The sequence below is a fragment of the Salmo salar genome, chromosome 14 (assembly GCF_965601325.2).
Source record: "Salmo salar chromosome 14, fSalSal1, whole genome shotgun sequence".
NCBI classification, from domain to species: Eukaryota; Metazoa; Chordata; class Actinopteri; order Salmoniformes; family Salmonidae; genus Salmo; species Salmo salar.
In genome coordinates this window covers 72641975-72669680 of record NC_138304.1, presented here as the reverse complement: position 1 = coordinate 72669680, position 27706 = coordinate 72641975, and the positions used below count along the sequence as shown (strand labels likewise).

Genomic DNA, 27706 nt, shown 5'->3' with positions numbered 1-27706 from the left:
CACTCAGTGAATATGTAATAATAGAATGTTCAAATAGATCTGATTGTGGACATGAATCGCCTTGTAGTAGTGGTAATGTTTCATTTGAGTAAAAGTGCAGTAGGTGTTATCTTTGGCGATGAGTAATGACCAGTGGGAATGCATTGGGACTATTTGGGGAGTTTGGTAGAGTGTTGGGTATTCAACATCAAAAATAACTCTGTATTGTCACGCCTTGTCATTGCACAGTTTATCTTCAAGGCCTCCAAATCTATCACCTAGCTTATATCAGTGAAAACCTCCCTTACATACAGTACTTAATCATACAACGGAACACCCAGTGCTTCTGCTGCCCATGTTCCACCATTATTTTATTATTGTATTAACTACAATTTGAGAATTGGGGCAACCGAAAATACAGGACATATAACCACAAATAAGACAAACAAAGGACAATCACCAAAACTCGATAACTGCCAGTCAAGTACAAACAGAAATCTCCATTATTCACCGCTCATTTCCACGGTTGTACCGTCATAGCCAGGGGACAGTGCATACATTTTTACAGCTTACGCAAGGGGTGCCACAACACTTAAGAGTAAAAAAGAAAAGGGAAATCTCAAAGATAATCTAGAAACTGTACAATATAACATACAGATAACTGTCCTCTATACATTTGAAAAAATCAAATTGCTTTAGTCTGGAGAGCAAGGCATTGGGAGATTTTCAAACTAGCTAATAGGTGCATGTACTGTGTATACATGCATGACACTGTGTGTGGTTGCTTGTCTGCTTATGTACAGGTAACTACCAAAATAAAGCAAACACTTGAGTAAATGAGGGATACAAAGTATATTGAAAGCAAGTACTTGCACACAGGTGTTGTTCCTGAGTTAATTAAGCAATTAACATTCTGTCATGCTTAGGGTATAAAAATAGTCTGTTGCCCATTATTTTGGCTTCCATTGCTAGAAGAAGAGATCTCAGTGACTTTGAAAGAGGGGTCTCAAAGGAGTATAGTGTTTATTTTATATATATATATAAAATGTGTGTGTGTGTGTGTGTGTGTGTGTGTGTGTGTGTGTTTTTTTACCTTTATTTAACTAGGCAAGTCAGTTAAGAACAAATTCTTATTTTCAATGACGGCCTAGGAACAGTGGGTTAACTGCCTTGGTTTAAAGGGTGTGTGTTTGTGTCTCAGTCACCAGATCTCAACCCAATTGAACACTTATGGGAGATTCTGGAGCGGCGATTCTGAGACAGCATTTTCCACCACCATCAACAAAACACTAAATTATGGAATTTCTCATGGAAGAATGGTGTCACATCCCTCCAATAGAGTTTCAGACACTTGTGGAATCTAGGCGAAGGTGCATTGAAGCTGTTCTGGCTTGTGGTGACACCAACGCCCTATTGAGACACTTCATGTTGGTGTTTCCTTTATTTCGGCAGTTACCTGGATGTGTGTGTGTGTGTGTGTGTGTGTGTGTGTGTGTGTGTGTGTGTGTGTGTGTGTGTGTGTGTGTGTGTGTGTGTGTGTGTGTGTGTGTGTGTTCATAAACTGTGCCTCTCCCCCCTTCTCATTTTCTGTCCACCACTTTGTCATTATCCCTGAGTTGGAGGGGTGAAAGATGTTGGTCTGAGCTTCATCTCAGTGAAAGGGATGGACAAGTCCTTGCCTTTCCAGGCAGTCCAGATCACACCCTGAGACACAGAGACGATTCAGTTAGCAAACCACCCCGAACATGTAATTGATTGTTCTGGAATAGTTGCCTTGGATTACTTTGGTGATATAGACTCTTAAATAGTGAAATGAGGTATGAAGTCGGCTGGCATTACCTGGTGATTGACACTGGTGTTGTAGAGGCCATTAAGGTTGGCCTCGTGGCAGTTCTTGTACCACCAACCCCCCCTATAGGACATGGCGCAGCGGGTGATGAAAGGCGTGGGGTCTCTGTCTCTGGTAGAGAACATGCGCGCGTTGTGGTAACTCATAGAGTCACCTACCAGGACGAAAAAGTCGAGAGGGAAGGGGAAAAGGGAGGTAGAGTGGAAAGACAGATGGCAGGCGTGAGGAGGGAAACAGTAGGTGTGGAATAGAGGGATAATGAGAAGACAATAAGCCACGGGTTTAATGATTATGTGGAAGTATGCACAATAAGAGGTCAATCATTTTCAGTGGACAGATTCTGTTCATACCTGCTGTACCGCTGTACCCAGACACTTTGAGAGCATAGTTCCTTCTAACAGTGTCCACTGTGAATGCAGAGTACTTGGCAAACACTGACTCGTCCCCTGCACGGAGGTCCACACGTAGGGTCATTGGTGCCATGCTGGTTAGATTGTGTAGGTTCTCATTACCTATAGATGGACAGAGATGAGTGGAAAACAAGGTGTTATAGCACACAAAAACTGCTCACTGCCGAGCTCCTGAAGTAAACTATATGTGTTGCCTCTAGGGGGCGCTGAATACTTATTTTCATCAGATCTACACAGTAGAAATGAGCATGATGCCCCTCAATGTTAGAATGAATAGTGGATAGTGTGCTACCAGTGTTAATGCTCAGCCAATCGCTCCAAAAAAGTTAAAGGGTTTTGAAGAGTGATAGGCCCTCTGCTACTACTCTTGGCTGTCCTTCTGTTTGTGCACCAATAGTGCCAGTAGTCACTTTCTTTCTACCGTCTTGCCATAAATTTCCACATTAAATTGATCCTTCTCATCTGGCGTTATACTGTTTAATTTATCTGCCCAGCAACGGGTCTATTTACAGAGTTGATCTGTCATGAGGGCTTGCACTGTTTACGTAAAAGTGACATAGTTTAGCTTTTGCGTCGTCAATATAACATTTCTGTTTGATGTAACGCTGGTGCACTGCTGCTGAAGTGGGTGAAAACAAACTTAGCGTGACGAATGACTCTCACCCAGCCAAAATTCCCCACTCAGTTCTCCAAAACCTTTGCTGTAGTTTTTCCAGCCTCTGAAGAAGTCAGTTTTCCCATCCATCCTTCTCTGGAAAACCTGTAAAGGACACACGCTCATACAGCGGACATATACCATCCTAAACCAACCGTTAACTCCCTCTCATGTCCGTTAAAGGAAAATACCACTCCAAAACTATTTTGGTATTTGGTATTTAATTAGTCCACTGTTGATCCAGTCCCAAATTGTTTTGCATGTCAGCAATCATGTCTTCAAGATAAACTTATTTTGAAAGTTCGATATCTTGAAAACTTGATTGCTGACATGCAAAACATTTTGGGACTGTGTCAACTGTGGACTAATGAAATACGAAATAGCAAAAGATAGTTTTTGAGTGGTATTTTCCTTTAAGGGACATAGCCATTATGTAGTCAAATGTATTGCATTTGTCACTACTTAAGCTAAATCTATTGTCTACATGTAACGCCCTGGCCATAGAGAGGTTTTTTTTGTTCTTTATTTTGTTTAGGCCAGGGTGTTACATTGGGTGGGCGTTCTATGTTCCTTTTTCTATGTTTTTGTATTTCTTTGTTTTGGGCCGTGTGTGGCTCCCAATCAGGCACAGCTTCACACAATCAGGCACAGCTTCAGCTCGTTGTTGCTGATTGGGAGTCACACATAAGGAGCAAGTTTTTCCTTTGGGTTTTGTGGGTAATTGTTTCTGTTAGTGTTTGCACCTGACAGGACTGTTGGCTGTCGGTTTTCTCTTTTCTTGTTTTTGTATAGTGTTCACGTTGTTCAATTAAATATTAATTGATGAACACTAACTCCGCTGCATTTTGGTCCACTCTCTCTTCAGACAGCCCTTACAGAATTACCCACCATACCAGGACCAAGCAGCGGAGGATATCTGGCGAGGACCGGAGAACATGGCTGGTAAGGGAACCCGAGAGGCAGCCCCAATAAAAAAAAATTGGGGGGGGGGGCACAAGGGCAGTTTGGCGGGGCGAGGATGGAGCCCCAGGCCAGCTCCCCGCACTAGCCCTGAGGTGCGTCAGCCCAGTCTGACTCGGCCTGTTCCCGCTCCCCGCACTAGCCCTAAGGTGCGTGTGCCCAGACTGGCACATCCTGTACCAGCCCCACGCATCAGGCATCTAGTGCTTCAGCCCACTAGATGCCTGATCAGCCAGAGTGGCCCGCCTGCCCGGATCAGCCAGAGTGGCCCGCCTGCCCGGATCAGCCAGAGTGGCCCGCCTGCCCGGATCAGCCAGAGTGGCCCGCCTGCCCGGATCAGCCAGAGTGGCCCGCCTGCCCGGCGCAGCCATCGTCGTCTGCCAGCCGGGCGAAGTTAGGGTCGCCCACCAGACCTTCGGCGCGGCCAGGTGCGCCACCTAAGAGGGCGACGCCAAGGGTGGGGCAGAGGCCACGTCCCGCACCTGAGCCGCCGCCGTAAGAAGGCCCACCCAGACCCTCCCCTTCAGTGTCAGGTTTTGCGGCCAGAGTCCGCACCTTGGGGCCATAGAGAGGGGTTTTTTGTTTATTTTGGTTAGGCCAGGGTGTTACATTGGGTGGGCGTTCTATGTTCCTTTTTCTATGTTTTTGTATTTCTTTGTTTTGGGCTGTGTGTGGCTCCCAATCAGGCACAGCTAAAGCTCGTTGTTGCTGATTGGGAGTCACACATAAGGAGCATGTTTTTCCTTTTGTGGGTAATTGTTTCTGTTAGTGTTTGCACCTGACAGGACTGTTGGCTGTCGGTTTTCTCTTTTCTTGTTTTTGTATAGTGTTCACGTTGTTCAATTAAATGATGAACACTAACTCCGCTGCGTTTTGGTCCACTCTCTCTTCAGACAGCCCTTACACTACATCTGAATACATTTTAAATAGCAATCTCTCTCTTCACCAACAGTATAGACACATGGTCCCTCACACAATCATCTTCTCTTACCGTCCAGCCGCCTCCATCAGTCACCTGGTCGCAGTAGACCAACACTGGATTTCCCTGCCTTCCCTTGGGGAAGATCTCCACCTCTCCAGATTCATGAATCCCGTTTAGCAGCTCCTGGGAACAGTCACTTGGGAAGGGGTATCGGAGATTCCCTGACAGACAAAATCAAAGAGAGAGCCTAACTTTATGAAACTGTGCTTTCGATGTTTTGTTAAGTTTCTTTATAAAGTCAAATATATTTGACCACTTACCTGTGGTGAACTCAGTGGAAATTGTAGCAGTGTAGCTCCCTCCCCTCTCCCCCTGTAGCTGCACGGTGTACTTGGACATGGGATGCAGCCTGGTCAACTTAAACTCTGTTACTGTGGAGTCAATGGTAACCTCCTGTTGAGAAGAAAAAGGCCATCTGTAGACCAGAGTTTGTTGCATTGTGTCCTAATTTACTGTCCTGAATAAAACAGAACGTGTGTCTGTCTCCACCTTTTAATCAGTGTTCCTCACCTGCTTCTCCTGTCCCTCCGTCTGATAGGTAAGCTTGTAGCTTCCCACGGCGGCAGAGGGTGCTTTCCACGTCAACAGCGTTGAGCGAGGAGTCACCTGACTGGCCTTCAGGTCACGCGGGACTTCCCCGTCTCCCCTGGATCCTGCCAGATGGACATGGACACAATCACCAGAAGCTCAGTTGTAAAAATGAAATGAAAACATCAGCCTTCCTTTTCTTCTCGGTCTCGGGTGAGTTGATTGGTTTAAGCATTAGGGTAGTTTGAGAAGGTGTGTGTGCGGACTGACCACCGGTGGTGGTGAAGGCGGTGATGGCGTCAGAGCTGTCCAGGTTGCCCAGCTGACTGGTGACTGTGACGGTGTACATAGTGGAGCCCTGTAGGCCTTTCAGCTGCTGCTCCGCCGCATTGCCCGACACAGTGATCTTGGCATCGTCTGACCCTTGGTTGACACAGAAACAAGTAAGCAGCGGAGAGAGAGCAGGTGAGTAGCAGGGGAGAGAGGTAGGCAGCAGGATTTAATTTATTTCTCAGTGTTTATATTGTAATGCTGTTGGGGTGGTCATAAACTGACTGTCCAATACAAATACTATGATCTCATCTTGCCTGTGGCCTGTGTGAAAGCTCCAACTGGAAAGGAAAGGCTCTAATACGGCTCAGGCTTTTAAAAGCCCCACGGGGTATTGTTGTAATGGATATCCAACTTCTGATACCCCTTTACCTTTTTCAGAGCCATAAACTATGATGTAACGGTCGACTGTTGCCAGTGCTGGTCGCCATAGCAGCAAGGCCTTGGTGTCTGTGACATTAATGGCCCGGAGATCCCTCGGAGGGTCAGGGACTGAGATCGGTTTGGGTTTGAAAAAAATGAAGGCAAGAGAAAGGGAGCGTTAGTTATCACAATGTGAAATCAAATCCTTTCGATACATCATTAGATTCGAATCTCATTCTTGCTAAAAAATTGAAGTTGAATCAGCTCCAGAATAGACCCTTTGAGAAAATTTGAAAATGCACAGATCTTTCCCAGATCCTGCACCTGCTAGAACAATTATGAACACAGACCCCATATAAAATGCAGAGAAAACACCATACACACGAAAGTAAGAAACAAAACAAAAAATACATGTGGTTTTTAATGCTTAACTTAAATTCGTTGACCAAGACACCACCAAGGACCAAAAAAAAGTGGCTGTTGATAGTCTAATTTCCTATAATTTATAATCTGACATCTTCCTGTAAATTAGCATTAATCCTAAAACTGAAAGTCAACAGTATGACTGAAGTAAACGTACGTGTCATAACCAGGTCTTTGATTGCATCGCTCTCGTCCAGTCCAAGGATGGATATCACACTGACCTCATAGGAGGACCCTGGAGAGAGCTTTGACAGTGCCAGAGTGGAATCCCCAGAGTCCACCATTGCGGAGAGAGGCTCCCCTGGAATAGAACGGGCAACTTCCGATGTGAATACACAATGAACTGACGTGACTCAACAGCCAGGATTCTGACCCCCAGAACGTTAGTGTAAGCACCTACCTTCCTGTGTGTGAGTGTAGGTGACCTTGAAGCCACTCACTGGACTTTTTGGCTTGGTCCAGGACACAGAGAGAGACGTCTCAGTCACTTCACTGAAGACAAGACCTGAGGGAGGCTCTGGACCTGGGCATGACACGGGAATATTAAGTGTGATTGAGAGCGAAAAAGAGAAAAAGATAGAAAGACGAACACAGACAGAAAGACGCATGAAAACAAATAAAAACTGTAGGAAAGAAAGAAAGAAAAGTATCAAGAAAGAAACATGATGGACATGGAAACAGAGCTAGAATATATTTGACAAAGAGAAAATGGAGACTTGAGGTAAGTCATACTACATGTGAGGAGAAGAAAGATCAATATACCTTAAAATGTAGGTGCACTCATACTTTTCTTGTTTACTCACGCTGTTATTATTAGTGCTCCATTGAGTTTGGGTATATATGTACAGTGCAAACATATATACAGTATACACAGTACAGCATATACTAAAACAGACAAAGGTGTCACTGTTAAATGCAGATGTTGGACCCTGGAAAGCAGCAAGGGAAAAGGATGAGATATTAATGTTGAGCTGGTCTTTTGATCCTGAAAAAAAAAGAAATTGGCAGGAAAGAGAAAACGCTTAAATGTTATAACAGAAGACAGGAAAAATCGAAGAGATGTTGATAACAAATACATATCCCAAATTATTTTAATACAAGAATAGGAGAGATAAAGCAAGAGAAAGATAATTTCTAAGGAATAAGAAATGTGTTGACCAACAGATTTTCAACCATGAGTGAGCAGAATCCTGCCATAATGATTCCAAATACCATTTGAGACCTCACCCTCTGAAAAAAAACAAAAAAACTAGCTAATCGTTAAAACCTTGTAGAATTTTGTTCTTTTTTTAATTTTTACAAATACATTTAAAAAAGACTCATAGGATTAAAATCTGTACATTTCACGCTTAAGATCAGGAAAAACCATAGGGACCAACCATGGTCTTACCCTGGGTTTTGTGAGTGATGAAGGGAGCCAATGAAGGTTGCTGACTTAAAGCTTACCCTAAGTGAGAGAAGATCAGACCAGCAGTGAATGGCGTTTGTAGCTGAATGGTCTCATGAATATCAGAGTAATTTTCATTAGTACAGTGCCTTCAGAAAGTTTTCATACCCCTTTACTTTTTCCACATTTTGTTGTGTTACAGCATGGATTTTAATTGATTAAATTGAGATTTTGTGTCACTGATCCACACACTACCCCATAATGTCAAAGTGGAATTTTGTTTGTAGAAAATCTTTGAAATTAATAAAAAATAAATCATCTGAAATGTCTTGAGTTAATAAATATTCAACCCCGTTGTTATGGAAAGCTTAAATAAATTCAGGAGTAAAAATGTGCTTAACACATCACATAAAAAGTTGCATGGACTCATTCCGTGTTCAATAATAGTGGTTAACATGATTTTTGTATAACTACCCCAGTTCCTGTACCCCACACATACAATTATCTATAAGGTCCCTCAATCAAGTAGTGCATTTTAAGCACAGATTCAACCACAAAGACAAGAGAGGTTTTTTAATTGCTCACAAAGCAGGGCACCGATTGGTAGATGTGTAAAAAATATATATACAGTGTCTTCGGAAAGTATTTTACTTTTTCCACATTTTGTTACATTACAGCCTTATTCTAAAATTGATGAAATAAAAAAAATATCAGCAATCTACACACAATAACCCATAATGACCAAGCGAATAACAGGTTTTTAGAAATGTTTGTAAATGTGTAAAAATATATATATTTACATAAGTATTCAGACGCTTTGTTCTGATACTCAAAATTGAGCTAAGGTGTAACCTGTTTCCATTGATCATCCTTGAGATGTTTCTACAACTTGATTGGAGTACACCTGTGGTAATTTCAATTGATTGGACATGATTTGGAAAGGCACACATCTGTCTATATAAGGTCCCACTGTTGACAGTGCACGTCAGAGCAAAAACCAAGCAATGAGGTCAAAGGAATTGTCCGTAGAGCTCCAAGACAGGATGGTGTCGAGGCACAGATATGGAGAAGGGTACCAAAACATTTCTGCAGCCCTGAAGGTCCCCAAGAACACAGTGGCCTCCATCATTCTTAAATGGAAGAAGTTTGGAACCACCAAGACCCTTCCTAGAGCTGGCCACCCGGCCAAACTGAGCAATTGGGGGAGAAGGGCAGGGAGGTGACCAAGAACCCAATGGTTACTCTGACAAAGCTCTAGAGTTCCTCTTTGGAGATGGGAGAACCTTCCAGAAGGACAACAATCTCTACAGCACTCCACCAATCAGGCCTTTATGGTGGAGTGGCCAGACAGAAGACACTCCTCAGTAAAAGGCACATGACAGCTCGCTTGGAATTTGCCAAAAAGGCACCTAAAGACTCTCAGACCATGAGAAACAAGATTCTCTGGTCTGATGAAACCAAGATTAAACTCTTTGGCCTGAATGCCAAGCATCATGTCTGGAGGAAACCTGGCACCATCCCTACAGTGAAGCATGGTGGTGGCAGCATCATGCTGTGGGGATGTTTTTCAGCGGCAGGGACTGGGAAACTAATCAGGATCGAGGGAAAGATGAACGTAGCAAAGTACAGGGAGATCCTTGATGAAAATCTGCTCCAGAGCTCAGACTGGGCGAAGGTTCACCTTCCAACAGGACAACGACCCTAAGCACACAGCCAAGACAATACAGGAGTGGCTTCGGGACAAGTCCCTCAATGTCCTTGAGTGGCCCAGTCAGAGCCCGGACTTAACTTTGATCGAACATCTCTGGAGAGACCTGAAAATAGCTATGTAGCAACGCTCTCCATCCAATCTGACAGAGCTTGAGAGGGTCTGCAGAGAAGAATGGGAGAAACTCCCCAAATACAGCTGTGCCAAGCTTGTAGCATCATACCCAAGAAGACTCGTGGCTGTAATCACTGCCAAAGGTACTTCAACAAAGTACTGAATAGAGGGTCTGAATACTTATGTACATTTTATATTTCCGTTTTTTATTTTAAATAAATTTAGAAAAAAATCTAAAAACCTGTTTTTGCTTTGTCATTATGGGGTATTGTGTGTTGATTGATGAGGGACCAAAATTCTTTCATAAATTCTAGAATAAGGCTGTAATCTAACAAAATGTGGAAAAAGTCAAGCGGTCTGAATACATTCCAAAGGCACTGTATATATCCCTTTGAGCATGGTGGCATTATTCATTAGGCTTTGGATGGAGTATCAATACACCCAGTCACCACAAAGATACAGGCGTCCTTCCTAACTCAGTTGCCGGAGAGGAAGGAAACTGCTCAGGGATTTGATCATGAGGCCAATGGTGATTTTAAAACAGTTAAGAGGTTAATGGTTGCGATATGAGAACTGAGGTTGGATCAACAACATTGTAGTTACTCCCCAATACTAACCTAAATTACAGAGTGAAAAGAAGGAAGCCTGTACAAATTCCAAAACATGCATCCTGTTTGCAACAAGACACTTAAGTAATTTTGCAAAAAATGTGGAAAAGATAGTAACCTTTTGTTTGGGGCAAATCCAACACATTATTGAGTACCACTCTTCATATTTTCAAGCTGGGTGGTGGCTGCTTTTCAACGGCAAGGACTAGGGGAGTTTTTTAGGCTAAAAAGAAATAGAATACAGCAATAAGAACAGGCAAAATCCTAGAGGAAAACCTGGTTGTCTGCTTTCCAACAGACACTGGGAGACAAAATCACCTTTCAGTAGGACAATAACTGAAAACACAAGGCCAAATCTACACTGGAGTTGCTTACCAAGATGAATGTGAATATTGAGTGGCCTAGTTACCATTTTGACTTAAATCGGCTTGAAAATCTATGGCAAGACTTGAAAATGGCAGTCTACTGTAGCAATGATCAACAATCAACTTGACAGAGCTTGAAGATTTTTTTTAAGAATAATGGGCAAATATTGTACAATCCAGGTGCTGGACAAAAAGACTCAGTTGTAATCGCCGCCAAAGGTGCTTCTGCAAAGTATTGATTCAGGGGTGTGAATACTTATGTAAAAGAGATATTTCTGTATTTAATTTCCAATAAATTTGGTCAAATTCCTAAAAACATATATTTAATCCATTTTGAATTCAGGCTGTAACACAACGTGGAATAAGTCAAGGGGTAGGAATACTTTCTGAAGGCACTGTATATGCTTAGCACATGGATGTGTTTGGGTTGACATACTGTCCATGTACAAAATGGAAAACACAGGCTGTATATGACATGTCGTATATGGACCCGGGAGGCTATGCAATCACGTGTTTATTGTGTAAGATTTAGCACTGTAATGATTATATATTAGAGAGTATCCCTCAACATAACCTACATTTTGAAGATTATGAACTCATGCTCACATTTTTTTGATGGGATGCGCTTCAGATAGTTTCCCAGTTAGCACCAGCCCATTTCCTCTGGGTGTTTTGGCAATCATACCTGTTTTTCCATAATGCACCCAGTATGAACAACACACATCACAGTTGCACTAATCACTGCACAACATGGTATAAACAAGGGGTTAACACGAAATACAAATGATTAGCACAGATGCATGTTTATTTGGTCATTGCATATTTAAGCAATAAGGCCCGAGGAGGTGTGGTATATGGCCAATATACTACAGCTAAGGGCTGTTCTTTGGCACGACGCAACGCGGAGTGTCTGTATACAGTCATTAGCCGTGGTATATTTGCCATATACCACAAACCCCAGAGGTGCCTTATTGCTATTATAAACTGGTTACCAACATAATTCCAACAGTAAAAATCAATATTTTGTCATACCCATGGTATACGGTCTGATATACCATGGCTTTCAGCCAATCAGCATTCAGGGCTCATACAACCCAGTTTATAATTTGTAATTAAAGTTTTGGATTTATTTACCATTCCTTTAATTAAAAGCTCTTGGTTGTCAAGGGCAAACCAAAAGAAACACAGCTCACGGTATCAATAAGCAGATGATGCAAATTAACGACAGACATTATGAAGTACTGTAATTCAGGAAGTTACAGTATCAAGAGTGTGACAGCTCTTGAAATGGATATGGATCAAGCAGCTGTGCAAGTGTACCTCACCTAAAATGGTGTGAGGATGTACCGGCATCTAACTTGGGTGTCTTGAATAACTTGCATAGTTCAAGAAAAGAGAAGTCCTGTGCTTGAACAATGAGCTAATGAACCCTTGTAGTAGTTGGTAGAGATTTAACTATGGCCAGTACCTGTGCTTACGATGAGTCTGTGAATTTTTGGACCGTAGTCCGGGACCCTTCCCAAATACGGACAGGGAATAGTGTGTCTGTGGATGGAGATTCTGGAATGGGAATGAGCAAGCCGAACCTGGAAGGACTTTGGAGAACTCGATTGTACCCCCGTCACCAACTTTAGCCGTAGTATTACTGTTGCTGTTCTATCTCTGGTTATCACTTTTGCTATTGGTAACAGGGTTCTCCTCCCCTCCCTCCTTACCTTGACTCACCCCCATTTCACTTTCCTCCTCACTATCCTCCTCTGACTCACTCTCCCCCTCCTCCACTTCCTCTTCCTCCGCCTCGTTCTTACTTCCATGCTCTTCCCGGGTTACTATGACATTTCTGTACATCCCCTCTGGTGCTCCTCAAACAATTACGAACCCTCCTGAGGTTACGCTTTGAACCCCCACTGAGTTTAGAGGCTGGCCTGTTTTTCCAGTAGTAGTGGCATGTGATCCATTTATCTGGTTTGGTCTGTCTGTTGAATCAGCAGTCTTACTCAATTGGCTCCCTTTGTCATGATGACCTGTTTTTGAATCTTGGCTCCTTTGGCTCAAGCTACCGTTATTTCTAATATATGTCCGACCTTCTGCTATTTTACCAGCTGTGGCATTTGTTCTCTTGATGAGAGTTTTGGGCTTAAGGTCTGTGTTTGTGTCATTCTGGCTGGTGCTGTAGGTGCCCTGCTCGTCCGGTTGAGTGGTGTGAACGATGATGCCGTTGTCCCTGTTTGTCAGTTTAGGTTGGAAAGGTCTGCGTATGGGACCTCGTGATGGATGCTGAGGGGGTCTCAGGTTTGTTCGTGTCCTGTTTTGGAATGGTCCCATATTTGGGTGTGAGCGGCGTTGTTGGGTCCCCTTTGGAGGTAGATGGCGTAAGGGTGGTGTGCTGCCCACTGTCAGAGTCGTTGTCTCGTTTTGTTTGGTTCCAAACAATCCCACTTTCCTGTGTGTCAATTTAATCTTGTTGACACATTTCTTCCCGTTCAGGTGAACAGTAGTATTTGTTTCTGATGTGGTTGTAGGCTCCAAGCCATCTGTCCCTTGGCTTGGCTCGTTTGTTTCAGTCTCTGTACCCATTTTTCTATCAGGTAGGTCCTTTAAGTCGGGAATCACTGTTGGTTGTTCAGAACCAGAACTCGGAGTGGCATTTTCAGGAAGGATTCCAACAGGATATGTCTTTGCCGAAGTTCCATCTTTTTCTCCAAGAGGACTTGTCTTCAGCTTAGTGTTTTTCACAGTTATAGCTATAGTCCTGTCCCCAACAATGGGATTTTCTGTTTTAGTGTCAGTTTTTAAGGTCTTCTTGACCTTTGGCCCCACCAATGGATTTCTGCTTGAAGGCTTTTTCAGAAGACTGTGACCCACTCTCCTCCCACCCTGGCTTACACTTGTACCATTAAAACGGATAGAGTCTCCAATGTATGGCTTCCTGGGCAAGGTTATTCTATCACCTGGTTTATGTACAACCCTGTATTTTGTGTTGACAAGTGGTCTTTTACTGGTTGTAACAGATAGGTCCTCTTTGGTTCCATTGGTGCCTTTGACTGTTACAGAGCCTGGTCCACTCCTATTCTTTCTACTCTCTGGTTCTTCGCCCTTGGCCTTTGAGTAGTAGATGGCCTTCACAGGCTTTGTATTCCCTGCTGGGTCTTCATGGCTTGCTACTCCTGGTCCTACCTGCATGGTCACCGTGTCCATAGTCACCCTGGATATTGTCTTTGTGGATTTTCCTAAAGGCATGAAGCGATCATTTGGAACCAAAGATAACAATGTGTTTTTTTGATCCGACTACAAGAGGGAAGCACTGTTTGATCGAAATGGAAAAATCAGAAATAATATCTTTGAACTGAACACTTTGAATTATCCTGTTTTCCAACAACACCTGCATTGACATTAGTGCAATAAATAGTTGGCCTATGTGCTGTCCAAACCTGCAGGGAGAAGTGGAAAGAGTATTACATTTGGTCATCAAAACAACCTTGCCATTCATTGTTCGGGTGCTGAAATATTCAATGTTGTGAGTTAAGTGTGTGCCGCTACTGTCGGGAAAGAGAGAATGAATAATGAAAATGAAAATATATTTTACAAAGAGAGATCAGGTTAGCTCCAGGAGCAGTTTTTATATTGTACCTCTATTAATTTCAAGCTATTTTAATTTCACTTCCAATGATCTGCTCTATTGAATAATGATGTGTCTAGACATGTTAACTTTAGTGGGATAACAGTTCACAGGAGCAGGCCTCTCTTGCATATTCATTCACATTGCCAGGGAATCCAATTTGTTTCAGAGATTTCTCTCTCTTTTAAACATAATGATGACTTTCTCTTTCTCTCCTGCTTCTTCTGCTTAGTTCACAATTTATTTGTTGTTTCATGACTGTATAACTCTTATCTTAAAATATTTTATTATTTTTATGGTCTTCATTTCCAAATAAACTAATAAAGAATATGGCCTAATGAATCAAGATTGCTTCTTATAAAATCTAGTCCCTGGATTTTTTCCTATGCAATGTAGTAACTAAAGTAAGCAACCCCCTCATCCAATAAAACTCACCAGGAGTGACTTGGACTGTTGCTGGCTTGCTCTTGATCCCGCCCTTTTCAGCAACTAACGTGATGTCATACAAATGTCCCGGGTCCAAACTGTCAATCTGGGCAGAGTCCCTCTCAGGGGGCAGGGTTAGGTCTTGTCTTCCCTTGGCTGTTCCGTCTGTCTGATTGGGTGCAACAGTTAAGCGATACCTATCGATGTCTCCTTGCGATTGTTCCCATTGGACAACTGCAGATGTTGTGGTTGTCTTCACAACTCGAAGGTTTGTGGGTCCAGAGATAACTGGGTGGTTGGATGGGGAAAAGCAGTGGGGGAAAAAAAATTACTTAGCATTTATATCTATTGATAACCAAAGTAACAGATGCTAATAAGGGGATACAAAATGTGGTTTCCTGACTCACGGGTTGTGAATTCTACTGTGCTCTCAGTGCCCATTCTCCTATTTATTTCTCCCCTGATTGTCACCGTGTACTCCTGCCCGGCCGCCAGTCCTGTTTGGGTGAAGGTCGTGAGCTTCCCTCCAACTTGAGATGTTATCTGTTGATCGCCCTCTTTCTGTGTGGCACAGAAAACGATAAAGTTAATGTTAAAACGGACATCAGCAGGATTATTAATAATTATGATGAAATGGCCTACTGGTATTTCAGTTCATTCTCTAAAGTAATGGTAGTCAGAACCTGTGTTGAAGATTATTTTGAATGGGTGCATGTACCGTATGCTTACCAGCAGGGGGAGAAGGCTAATTTACAAATTCTGTCATGCCGAAGCCTATATTCAGATATTTTGGAAACGTCAACCAAGCCAAGGCTAAATTAGCAACTGGACACAAATGTATTGTCCACAATGGGGCCTCACAATCACATTAGTACAGAACTCAACAGTTATACAGTACAACATCATCAGACAAAATAGAATGATGTCTCTGTTGGGAATTATAACTTGGGTGGGCAGCTTTTCTTTATATTATTATTTTCTTGGCAATGAGATAAACAGCCTCATATTCCAATGATGTAATAGTAGTATTGTGAAAGTATTTCAGTATTAACATATATGGGAAATCCAGTAGCTCACAAAGCTTTGAGAAATGGTGTCACACAAAAAAACATTACAGTATACACAGCATCTGGCAACCCCACTCAACTATAGTCAACCGTTCGCGTTCCAACTTTCACAATATCCTTTATTGGTATGTGATCATTTGAAAAACCAACTTATAAAAGATGCTATTAAAACAAAAACAGTATCAGGTTGTTATTCTTCAATCTATGTATTGGAAAGTGCCAGTATTTCCATTCATTTAAAAGCAGTAGTTTAAGGTTTTACCCAATTACTCCAATGTGGGGGTGTTCTCCAAGTTTTTCTCCATTGTGTAATATATTTTCTCATATGGGAAATCGGACCCAGCTGGGTTGCCAGGTTGCCCAGCATTGATCTTCAGTGTCCGTGTGTCATATGCCTCTAATTCTTTCAGCAGTTATTTCAAGAGATGAGTGTGTTGTTGTGCTTTAATCTTGCACAATGTGGGGTTTGCTCCCCGTTTTGTGTACGTGTGTTGTTATCTGTAAACATGAGATGAATGTGTATCTCTGCCTTATTCATTCTCTTCTGCTATGTGTCACAGCTGCCGACCAATGAAGTCATTTCTGTGGTCAAGGCTATGTTTTTGACAGTGTTTATGGCTGCCCTAGCAACAAGCATCCCACATCTGCATCTTTTCTTCTTCCTTGCTGCCCACTCGCCCTTTCTCCCATTAACCTTCCCTTGACTTTCTCCTTTGCTCATTGTCCTCAGCCCTAATTTTCTCTCCTCTGTTCAGTTTTTATGAATTCCCTGTACAAGGATGTTCTCCCTTCCGCCATATTTCTTCTCACACCTACCCCTGTCATGTATGGAAAAATAGGCTGTTTCCCCTGTTGTTGTTTTGCGATGAGTTTAGGGAATGCGTCCTGGTGCTGATGCTGTGGCCAGACGTCACTCTACTAACCAACAATAGTCTCTATTTACTGTTTTTCTCTCTCTTTTTCATCTGGAACCCTTTTATGAAGAACAATAATCTCATTCACACATTGAAAGAGTTACATTAAGTAGGAAAAAGAGGGGAGTGGGATTTGTGCTAGGTTGTTTAATCTTGGTACCTTTTCCCTACCTTTTCCTCTGGTACTTTTGGTTGTCATTAAGGTGTTTCTCTTTGTTACAGTGTTGTAGATTTGTCTTTTAATGACATAGATACGGCTTCTCGAGAGTGTTTGTGTCTGCTCTAATAGCAAGGTCCAACAACATGTGCATGATGAGTACTAATCCAGTTTGTCATTGTGTAAGTCTGACATCACCTCTCTGTGCAGATTGGGAGCATATGTTTTATTAAAGCTTCAATGCAGCCATTTTTATTTATTTTTTAAATCTCAAATCAAATCATTTCTGGGTATCAATTAAGTATCTTTCAGTGATTCTTTTCAATTTAAATGGTTAAAAATACACAAAATTAGCTTCTTAGCAAAGAGCAATTTCTCAAGCAAGAATTTTGCTAGGACTGTCTGGGAGTGGTCTGAGGAGAATTGAGAACTAGCTGTTATTGCCAGAGAGGTTTGGAACTCTTTCTTATTGGTCTATTAACTAATTTACCGCCAGGTGATATCTCAAACTCCATCCCACATTTGAGTAATTTAGCAGACGCTCTTACCCAGAGCGACTTCCAGTAAGTAGTGAGCGCATACATTTTTATGCTTTTTCATGCTGGTCCCCTGTGGGAATCAAACCCACGACCTTAGCATTGCAAGCGCCATGCTCTACCAACTGAGCCACACAGGAGGACCAAAAACAAGTTGAAATTTAAGGCAGTTTTTTCAAACAGCTCTTACACTAAAAGAGCATTATCATCATTATTATTATTCCAACCACATAGTGTGGAGATATATATAAAACACAGGAAAATCACATTTTTGACTACACAAGGCCTTTAAGGGACAATTACAGTGGGACATTTGCACACATGTCCCGGATATTGTATTAGATCATAAGAATGTACGCTTTTTTTAATACATAGTGTCCAGGCTACTGTCTGTTAACTGAACTGGAACTCAATAGGAAGTTAAGCGTCCAGTACTACATTACATCATTCATGTAGTGCAAATCATTGAAACACTAAAAACATCCTACACTCAAAATAAAGAGTACAAAGGCAGCTTTGAATGCAATTGGTAGCATATGTCTCTGTGAATTCACTGGAATTCATTTACTTCATCCATTAGCTACCTTTGATATTGGAAACTGGATTTGATCTCTTCAATCCACTTATTGATACCATGAGCTGCTGAACAAATTGAATACAACAACACACTTAAAATAGGATCGCCTCCATTCTGTGGTTACTACTATGGCTGTGAATCCAACCATTTACAGTTGAACCAGTATATAATGATATAAGTTGAACCAGTAAAAGCAAACCAGTATTTACTGAGGTGACCGTTTGTTAACGCCAAACGTCATTAAGTAGAAACTGGCAAAATGTCCGCTGCTAATTCTTTTGGCAAAGCGTTTGAATATCTGCACATTTACAGCATCTATAAACCATGTTATGTACTCCAATAGTCCACTAATGGGTTTTGCTCAGTGAAACTCGTGTTTTGCCATTTGAAAGCCTTCAAAGGCTTAGTGAAATGAATGACTGAAGTGAAATTGAAAAACATAATCATCTGTTTCTGACATGGCCTGAGGCTCCCCTGCCAGTAAGTGTTGCGTATGGACTCACCTTTCATTTGTGTGATGGACCTCTGCTGCTCAGCTGTCAAACTGTGGTGTGCTACTGTTCTCAAGATCAATCTTTTTGGATTTATTTATTTTGGCATGATTTCCACTCTTTGGTATAGAAAATGAAGGGCTCTATTGAATCCGTATCGTGGAGGTTCAAGGTAACAACATATCATTTCAAGGCAATGTTCCGGCGTTAGCGGAGACTGCATTTACGGTAAACGCGGCACACACTGACATAGCTCTTTCCATGACATAGACTGACCAGGTGAATCCAGGTGAAAGCTATGATCCCTTATTGATGTCACTTGTTAAATCCACTTCAAATCAGTGTAGATGAAGGGGAGGAGACGGGTTAAAGAAGGATTTTTAAGCCTTGAGACAGTTGAGACACGGATTGTGTATGTGTGCTATTCAGAGGGTGAATGGGCAAGACAAAAGAAGTGGCTTTGAGCGGGGTATGATAGGAGGTGTCTGGCGCACTGGTTTGTGTCAAGAACTGCAACACTGCTGAGTTTTTCACGCTCAACAGTTTCCCTTGTGTATCAAGAATGTCCACCACCCAAAGGACATCCAGCCAACTTGACAACTGTGGGAAGCATTGGAGTCAACATGGACCAGCATCCCTGTGGAACGCTTTCAACATCTTGTAGAGTCCATGCCCCAACGAATTGGAAGGTGTATTAGGAAGGTGTTCTTAATGTTTTGTGCATTCGGAAAGTATTCAGACCCTTTGACTTTTTCAACATTTTATGTTGCAGCCTTATTCTAAAATGGATTAAATTGTTTGTTTTTCTCATCAATCTACACACAATACACCATAATGAAATGTCACATTTACATTAGTATTCAGACCCTTTACTCTGTACTTTGTTGAAGCACCTTTGGCAGCGATTACAGCCTCAAGTCTTCTTGGGTATCACGCTACAAGCTCTGTCAGGTTGGATGGAGAGCGTCGCTGCACAGCTATTTTTAGGTCTCTCCAGAGATGTTTGATTGGGTTCAAGTCCGGGCTCTGGCTGGGCCATTCAAGGACATTCAGGGACCTGTCCGGGAAGCCACTCCTGCTTTGTCTTGGTTGTGTGCTTAGGGTCATTGTCCTGTTGGAAGATGAACCTTCACCCCATTCTGAGGTCCTGAGCACTCTGGAGCAGGTTTTCATCAAGGATCTCTCTGTACATTGCTCCGTTCATCTTTCCCTCGATCCTGCCTAGTCTCCCAGTCACTGCCGCTGAAAAACATCCCCACAGCATGATGCTGCCACCACCATGCTTCACTGTAGGGATGGTGCCAGGTTATCTCCAGATGTGACGCTTGGCATTCAGGCCAAAGAGTTCAATCTTGGTTTCATCAGACTAGAGAATCTTGTTTCTCATGGTCTGAGTCCTTTAGGTGCCTTTTGGCAAAGTCCAAGTGGGCAAAGTCCAAGTCTGACCACTCTACCATAAAGGCCTGATTGGTGGAGTGCTGCAGAGATGGTTGTCCTTCTGGAAGGTTCTCCCATCTCCAAAGAGGAACTCTGGAGCTCTGTCAGAGTGACCATTGGGTTCTTGGCCACCTCCCTGACCAAGGCCCTTCTCCCCAGCGATTGCTCAGTTTGGTCGGGCGGCCAGCTCTAGGAAGAATCTTGGTGGTTCCAAACTTCATTAAAATGCAAATCAATTTATAACATTTTTGACATGCGTTTTTCTGGATTTTTTTGTTGTTATTCTGTCTCTCACTGTTCAAATAAACCTACCATTACAATTATAGACGAATCATTTCTTTGTCAGTGGGCAAACGTACAAAATCAGCAGGGGATCAAATACTTTTTTCCCTCACTGTACATATCTACCTGAATTACCTTGTACCCCTGCACATCGACTCGGTACTGGTAGCCCAGGTGTATAGCAAAGTTAACATTACTCATTGTGTATTTATTCCTTGTGTTATTTTTTCTATGATTTTTCTATTTTTCTCTCTGCGTTGTAGGGAAGCCCGCAAAGGTTAGCATTTCACTGTTAGTCTACACCTGTTGTTTATGAAGCATGTGACAAATACATTTGATTTGTTTTGAAGGCAAAGGAGTCAATGTTTTTTTCCATGGCATGTTTTAATCTACTGTATGTCATCATTGAATTCCCTTGGGCTCTCAGGGAAATGTTAGGCAAACATTTTAGGGATTTGTAATGGAAATAACGCAGCACCATGACTTTTCAACATGACCTTAAATTTGCCCCCAAAACAAGTCTTAAAACCTGGAATGAGAACTGGGCTTCGTGCCATGAGACCATTCTCAGCTAATATAGTGAGCTCCAAAAGTATTGGAACAGTGACACATTTGTTGTTGTTTTGGCTCTGTACTCCAGCACTTTTGAGGGTATTTTCATCCGTATCGGGTGAACCGTTTAGAAATGACATTACTTTTTGTACACAGTCCCCCCATTTTGGGGGAGTTGGGGTGGAATGTAGCCTAATGGTTAGAGCGTTGGACCAGTAACTGTTGCTAGATCGAATCCCTGAGCTGACAAAGTAAAAATCTGTCATTCTGCCCCTGAACAAGGCAGTTAACCCACTGTTCCTAGGCCGTTGTAAATAAGAATTCCCTATTTAATTCAGGACTAGCCGCAATCATGGTAGCATCCACATTAATGTAGAAGGGCTTAAAAACATATTATATTCTTATTTACAATGGAATTGACTCCAAAATGACACACAATACATTATTTACCATTCATTTCTATTGGGCACAAAATCATCTGAAACACAACCAAAAGAAACAGCAAATGGATCCAACAAGTTCGTAGAGTCACAAGCTTCATGTAATCATTGCGTGCTAGGAATTTAAAAAAATTCACTTGTGTTTATTAAAGTAGTCAAAAGTTTAGTGTGTATATATATATGTGAATTTATCCCAATTCCTTTGATCCCCTAATATCGGGGGACTATGTACAAAAAGTGCTGTAATTTCTAAACGGTTCATGCTATATGGATGACAGCTGAAAGTCTGTACTTTAACCTCCATAGTCATTGTATCATTTCAAATCCAAAGTGCTTGAGAACAGAGCCAAAACCAACAAAACATATGTCACTGTCCCGATAATGTACATCTGTTGTCTAAGAGTTGTTTCTCAAGTTCAGTTTACTTTGTGCTTTAGTTAGGACCCAGATTCACAACTCACAACTTCTGAAGAAATTGTGAGTAGGGCGTGTAGGGTGTTGTTACCTGGCTGGTGAAGGTGATGTGGTAGGTGTCATACTGGACTGGAGGTGGGGTCCAGTAGAGGGTAACAGAGGATTCAGTGATGTCCTTGGTGTTGAGCTGGGACACACCAGACATGGCTAGAGACAGGGGAGGGGTTAGATGCTTACTTCCAGTCATTCAAGCCAGCAATGCCATACAATGTTTCCTTGCATTAGCTAAAGGGACTTACCGTGGAATTGATTTGAAAAGCAATAAGCCATCTTTTTGTGCAGCTGGCACATTCTCCCCCATTTAACTTTAAAGTCAATGTAAAATACAGAGTCCTATTTTCCTAAAAGGTACAGGTCCATTAGTCAACTTGTGTCAGCGTCTCAAGCTGCAACATATGGTAGTGGTCTACACACTGTATGTCCATACAGTACTTGAAAGCCTAGCGTGGCAAATATAACAGTATGTGGAATTGGATAGAAGGGAATACTATATTCCACACTATGATATATTAACACTGCCCTGTGGCTAATACAGTACACACTCTTTTTCACTGGACAATATAAAAGGCTATTGCAGCCTTGAGAGAGTTTTAGAGAGAATATTTGGATGACTCACCGGTGCCACAGTCAGCTCCAGTCAACCCAGCTTCACACTGGCTGCAGTCCGGGGGGGCGAAACCACGGCGACACACACACCTCCCCTTCACGCAGCGCCCTTTGTTGCTGCAGTTATCGGGACAGCCCTTAGCGGCGCAGTCCTGTCCGCTGAAGCCCACTTCACACACGCACTTCCCGTTCACGCACCTTCCCTTGTTGCTGCAGTTATTGGGACATGCTTTGGCGGAACAGTCCGGCCCCGTAAAGCCGCGATCGCAGACACATTGGCCGTTCACACACTTTCCACGGTTGCTGCAGTTGCCAGGGCAGGACTTGGTGGAACAGTCTGGGCCTGTAAAACCGCTATCACACACACACTTACCGTTCACACACTTCCCCCTGTTTTTGCAGTTTCCAGGACATGCCTTGGTGGAGCAGTCTGGGCCTGTGAAGCCAGTGTCGCACACACACTGCCCGTTCACACATCGCCCCTTGTTGTTACAGTTTCCAGGACAGGACTCTGAAGAGCAGTCTGGGCCTGTGAAACCTGGGTCACACACACACTGCCCGTTCACACATCGCCCCTTGTTGTTACAGTTTCCAGGACAGGACTCTGAAGAGCAGTCTGGGCCTGTGAAACCTGGGTCACACACACACTGCCCGTTCACACATCGCCCCTTGTTGTTACAGTTTCCAGGACAGGACTCTGAAGAGCAGTCTGGGCCTGTGAAACCTGGGTCACACACACACTGCCCGTTCACACATCGCCCCTTGTTGTTACAGTTTCCAGGACAGGACTCTGAAGAGCAGTCTGGGCCTGTGAAACCTGGGTCACACACACACTGCCCGTTCACACATCGCCCCTTGTTGTTACAGTTTCCAGGACAGGACTCTGAAGAGCAGTCTGGCCCTGTGAAACCTGGGTCACACACACACTGGCCGTTCACACACTTCCCCTTGTCATTGCAGTTGCCGGGGCAGTCAGACAAACTGCAGTCGGGTCCACTGAATCCTGGGAAGCAGACACACTTGCCGTCCTTACAGCGTCCTTGGTCACTGCACTCATTAGGACACTCGTCTCCCTCCGGCTTGATGGAGCACTCTGCACCTAGAGAGGTGGTTCGGACAGACACAGAGTAAAGCAGTAAGACACTACAGCATATTGATATTCTGAACCGGTCAGTGGACACACTATTGGGGCTGTCGCTGAAAGTGTCCCACATTGAGAGAAGGGTGGAGAGCTAGATAAGGAGGATTGTCTTGAGATCACATTGGGCAGCAAGTTAGAGCTGGACCTTGTCCTCTACTTGCTTTGATTGGTCGAGCCCATTAGCAGAGTCCTCATTACTCAGGTTAGTTAGATCATATGAGCATGGCTGTAGTCTGCCAGTTCAAAATGTGATCATGATTGAGGTAAGTGATGGATAGTTTGTTATATTCATGTGAGAGCTGTGTGTGTGTGCAAAATGTGTGTGTGTGTGTGTGTGTGTGTGTGTGTGTGTGTGTGTGTGTGTGTGTGTGTGTGTGTGTGTGTGTGTGTGTGTGTGTGTGTGTGTGTGTGTGTGTGTGTGTGTGTGTTCAAATGAGAACCAGTTGGGTGATTCAGAGAGATGGGAGGAGCTATGAGGGGATGCTGTGTGATGGTCAAAACCAGACCCAGTTGATCAGTGAGTCACCTGGCAGCAGTCCTACTGTACCTTTGCTCTGCTGGGACGTGCAGCAGCCCCCCTCTGGGCCTCCACACTTCTCCCTCAATGACGACACCTCCTTCTCCAGCCTCTCCAGACGGTCTCGCAGGGCAGCAAACTCGGCCTCGCACCCGCCTGCGGACGACCCCGGAACCAGTCGGATCCGATGGGTAAGGACTATAGCAGAACCAGGCTCAAGGTCCAGTTCCTTGCCCTGGGTCTGACTGGAGTCCCCCTGAACACACGCCTCAGAGATCACTACTTTGATTGGCTGCCCGCCACCCTCTGGCTTTGTGTCCCTGGGTGCCCTTTGACCCCCAGGCTGCAGGCTCTGGGAACCTGATGGGGTCAGGAGGGCAGGGCAGGTGAGGAGCAGGATGAGGAAGGATGGGACAAGAGGCATTTTTGGCGGGAAGCTGCCTTCAGGTGGAGGGGGAGAGCAATTGTCTTTGTTTGTTGAAGAGAAACTGATAGTAGATCGCTTCAAAAAATGACAGTTTTCAAGGAAAGGCCGGGGCAGACGGATGAACTCTCTGCTGTGAGAGGTTGTCTTATTCAAGGGAATCTGTAGAACCGTTGCCTCAAAGTGAAGGATATTCAAAGACTCCCTTGCCACTGTATCCCAAGAATTTCCCTAGGAAACAAGACAGTTAAGAATAAACATTCCCCTGAATTGATGTAAGAACAACAACTATCACAGTGGCTACAGTGAGCTGGAATATAATTGTAGTTGTTTATGGCCCTGTCAAGACGGGGCTTGGAAAAAACATCTTTGTCTTGAAGACTAATTCAATATACTCTGTGACCAGCGTTCCTATTTTCCTACAGCAACGTGGTTGTGGCACGTGATGAACCACGGATGGGTTCTGAACAGTTTGCCATTCACTAACAGCCCATTATAAGGATGGGATTCATCCCAAGGCCCAGTTGGTGTGGGTTAGGCTTGTGATTGGACAAGGTACAGCCATGCAGGATAATGTGATTTACCGGTGGGACCCAATAAGGTCACTATCCTTATTCCAGTAGGGGGTTTGGATGCAATGGTCTGACCTGGAGCCAGAGTCTCAATCCGTGCCACGTAGGCCAGAGGCAGTGTACCCACAATCCCTCCCTCTCTCACCTGACTGAACCCTAACCAGCCTATCCTCAGTCCTCTCAGCAATGGCATTTTTCATACCTTCTGTGTATCACAATAAGGAATGCGATGGCTGCCCTATCACCAGCCTAATGCCTCGACCTACTATATGTCCAGTAACCTGTACAATGTATTTTCTAAGTTAACCAGGTTGTCACAACCTACCTACATTCCCCAGAATTGATAAGCACAAATGTGGATCCTGTTCAAATGATCTATGTGCACAAACAGTACAGCTCAAATGACATTCCTCTCAATGTATAAACCAGGTCCTGCCTTTCCCAACCTGGAAATGCAGGACCATTCAAGAGCAGCATAACGTCATAGCACCTAGAGAGTTGAGTGAGGGATAAAGATAAATATATAGAGATAAAAAAATGAGGGGGTGAAATGGTAGTAAAGGAGAATAGGAAACAAAGTAGCAGCGGGAAACGACAACAGGTTATTCCATTTTCGGCAGCCTGCAAAAAGCTCATAAATCGAGGCCCTCGGAGGGCAAGTATCTTGTCAGCATGAGGAGACTCACAGACACTCATCACTCAGGGATAGATTCACTCAGTCCCTCAGAGCTACACTGCCTCCAATCCCACGAGGCTATGAATCTCAGGGTTTACAATCGTATAATATCTTTGGCACGGGAATACCAAAACTTCACAACAGCCTTACTCACAGTCACAACATATGGCTAACATCACAGAGGGAGGGAGGAAGGAAGGTAGGAAGAAGAGGATTAGGCAGAGGAAAAAACACTGAAGTGCACCTAGCTTCTACAGTGATGGTCGCTACTGCGCTAGTTGACTAAACTCAACTCCATGGTGAAGGAAGTTCTGATGAACTCCACCAACGGAGTGGAGCAGAGAACAGGTTTTGTTTAATTCATCTCCAACTACATCACCCCAAGGTCAATACTTCAAAACATTTCAATTATGAAACGCTTACCTTGTACCTATGTTTGTCTTCCGTAGTTTTGTGCCTTTCTTTGTTTGCTGAAATCCATACTTTTTCAATATACGTTAATCAAATACAACCACCGACTGTTTGCTTGTTTCTGTTTCTCGAAGATGGCAACTCAGCGTGAATGCCTAGGTCTCCAAATACCCATTGTCCAATGAAATCACACAATCTAGGCCTAAATCATTTGAGATTAAATTGGCACATGCGCATTTGCGCTGAGTTGCCATCTTCGAGAAACAGAAACGAGCAAACAGTAGGTGGTTGTATTTGATGAACGTTTATTGAAAAAATATGGATTTCAGCAAACAAAAAAAGGCGCAAAACTAAAGAGGACAAACATAGGTACAAGGTAAGCGTATCATCATTTTCATAATTTGACAGTGGCGAATCGATGTAGCCAGAGCTGAATTCCATAATGCCTCATCACTGCTCAACTCCATTGGTGGAGTTCATCAGAAACTTCCTTCACCATGGAGTTGAGTTTAGTCAGCTACTACTGCCCCTACTGCCACCTCTCTGAGTGATAGGTAGCATGGTGATTTTAACAGTGAAGCTGCTGTTTCCAACTCTCTGGGATTTCCATCCTGGTCTGGAACTCAGTAGTAGACTCAAAATACTGACATCAGCCAACAGTTTCCTTATTAATACCTGTCACAGCTGGTAATAACAATATAGTCACAAAATAAAGCAATATATTTTACAGGACTTCTGTCTGCAGAAATCTTAGTCAAATGCACTGTGAAGTGTTTTCCAGTTGCTTTGCATCCTTTTTGGGCTTTTGCAGCATCTTCCCACAACCTACCTCCCTCCCCTCTCCAGCTCTCTCACATTCAAGCACACTCATACACACATAAAAATGTACAATGAAATATATATTTTTAAATGCCTGTCAGTACACCTGTGTAGAGTGGTTTTGGATTGTATAACGGATGGGGATTGCATGATTTTGTATATTGGCACTAGTCCCGCACAATCTTCCATTGATGTCTACATAGACACTGAAATACAGTACATATATATAAAACGTTTACAGGCCAAGGTCATTTGGATTCTATCCTACCTATAACATATTTACAACCATTATTCAGTACTTACACGAATATGCATCGCTTACAACTGTACAAATGTACATATAGGATGATCAGATATTAATGTACTCTGCTCTACTTTTATTAATATAACTAATTATTTATTGATTTATTGTTATTGATAGGCATTTATTGTCAGTATTCATTTTAGAATAAAAGAACTGGTAATGAAAATACAAATGCATAGGGCTTACCTGGATAGACTGTACCTCTCTCCCTGACCAATGTCTGTCAGTCAGTCCAAAGCTCCCTCTCCCTGCTCTTGGAAAGCTCTGATTGACTGACCAAGAGAAAGGGAGGGGGGATAGGAGAGCGGGAGAGAGAAGGAAGGAGAGAGGGGAGGAGAGCAGTAACATTTTCTCATACTTCAAGAATTTTTCCTCCCTCTCTCACTTCTCTCTCTTTCTCTCTCTTCTACCTCTTTCTCTCTGATGTAATTCTATGTGCTTTACGGGTCCCTTTTGGGCGGTGGATTTCGATGGAAAACATCTGAATTTTTTTGATGTTTTGAACGACTGGGACCAATCTTCAATATCTTTTGAACTCATCTTTGTCCTCTCCTTAGACACTTTATGATGTTAGTGAGACATTCCTCATTATCTTCCCTTTGT

The 27706-nt window shown here is 43.1% G+C and overlaps 1 protein-coding gene across 1 annotated transcript; it reads right to left on the bottom strand.

The window, feature by feature from the left end:
* Positions 1-323: 323 nt before the first annotated feature.
* Positions 324-27410, bottom strand: LOC106569942 (tenascin-R). The gene is made up of 17 exons (XM_082961159.1): positions 27290-27410; positions 23928-24552; positions 22250-23338; positions 21665-21780; positions 15114-15267; positions 14716-14994; positions 6880-7002; positions 6637-6780; positions 6066-6185; positions 5634-5786; positions 5346-5488; positions 5096-5228; positions 4845-4996; positions 2902-2998; positions 2179-2340; positions 1819-1982; positions 324-1683 (listed from the first exon to the last, which is right to left on the bottom strand). Exons 2-17 carry the CDS (start codon positions 24319-24321, stop codon positions 1585-1587), a joined length of 3522 nt encoding a protein of 1173 aa, XP_082817285.1. The 5' UTR covers positions 24322-24552; positions 27290-27410; the 3' UTR covers positions 324-1584.
* Between the last annotated feature and the right edge of the window lie 296 nt (positions 27411-27706).

Coding starts and splice junctions, on each gene's coding strand:
- LOC106569942 (XM_082961159.1), bottom strand. CDS start 24,321: ATGCCTCTTGTCCCATCCTTCCTCATCCTGCTCCTCACCTGCCCTGCC. Junction 6,781..6,879: donor CTACACTCACACACAGGAAG/GTAGGTGCTTAC, acceptor GTTCTATTCCAG/GGGAGCCTCTCTCCGCAATG. Junction 5,787..6,065: donor AGTTTATGGCTCTGAAAAAG/GTAAAGGGGTAT, acceptor GTGTCAACCAAG/GGTCAGACGATGCCAAGATC.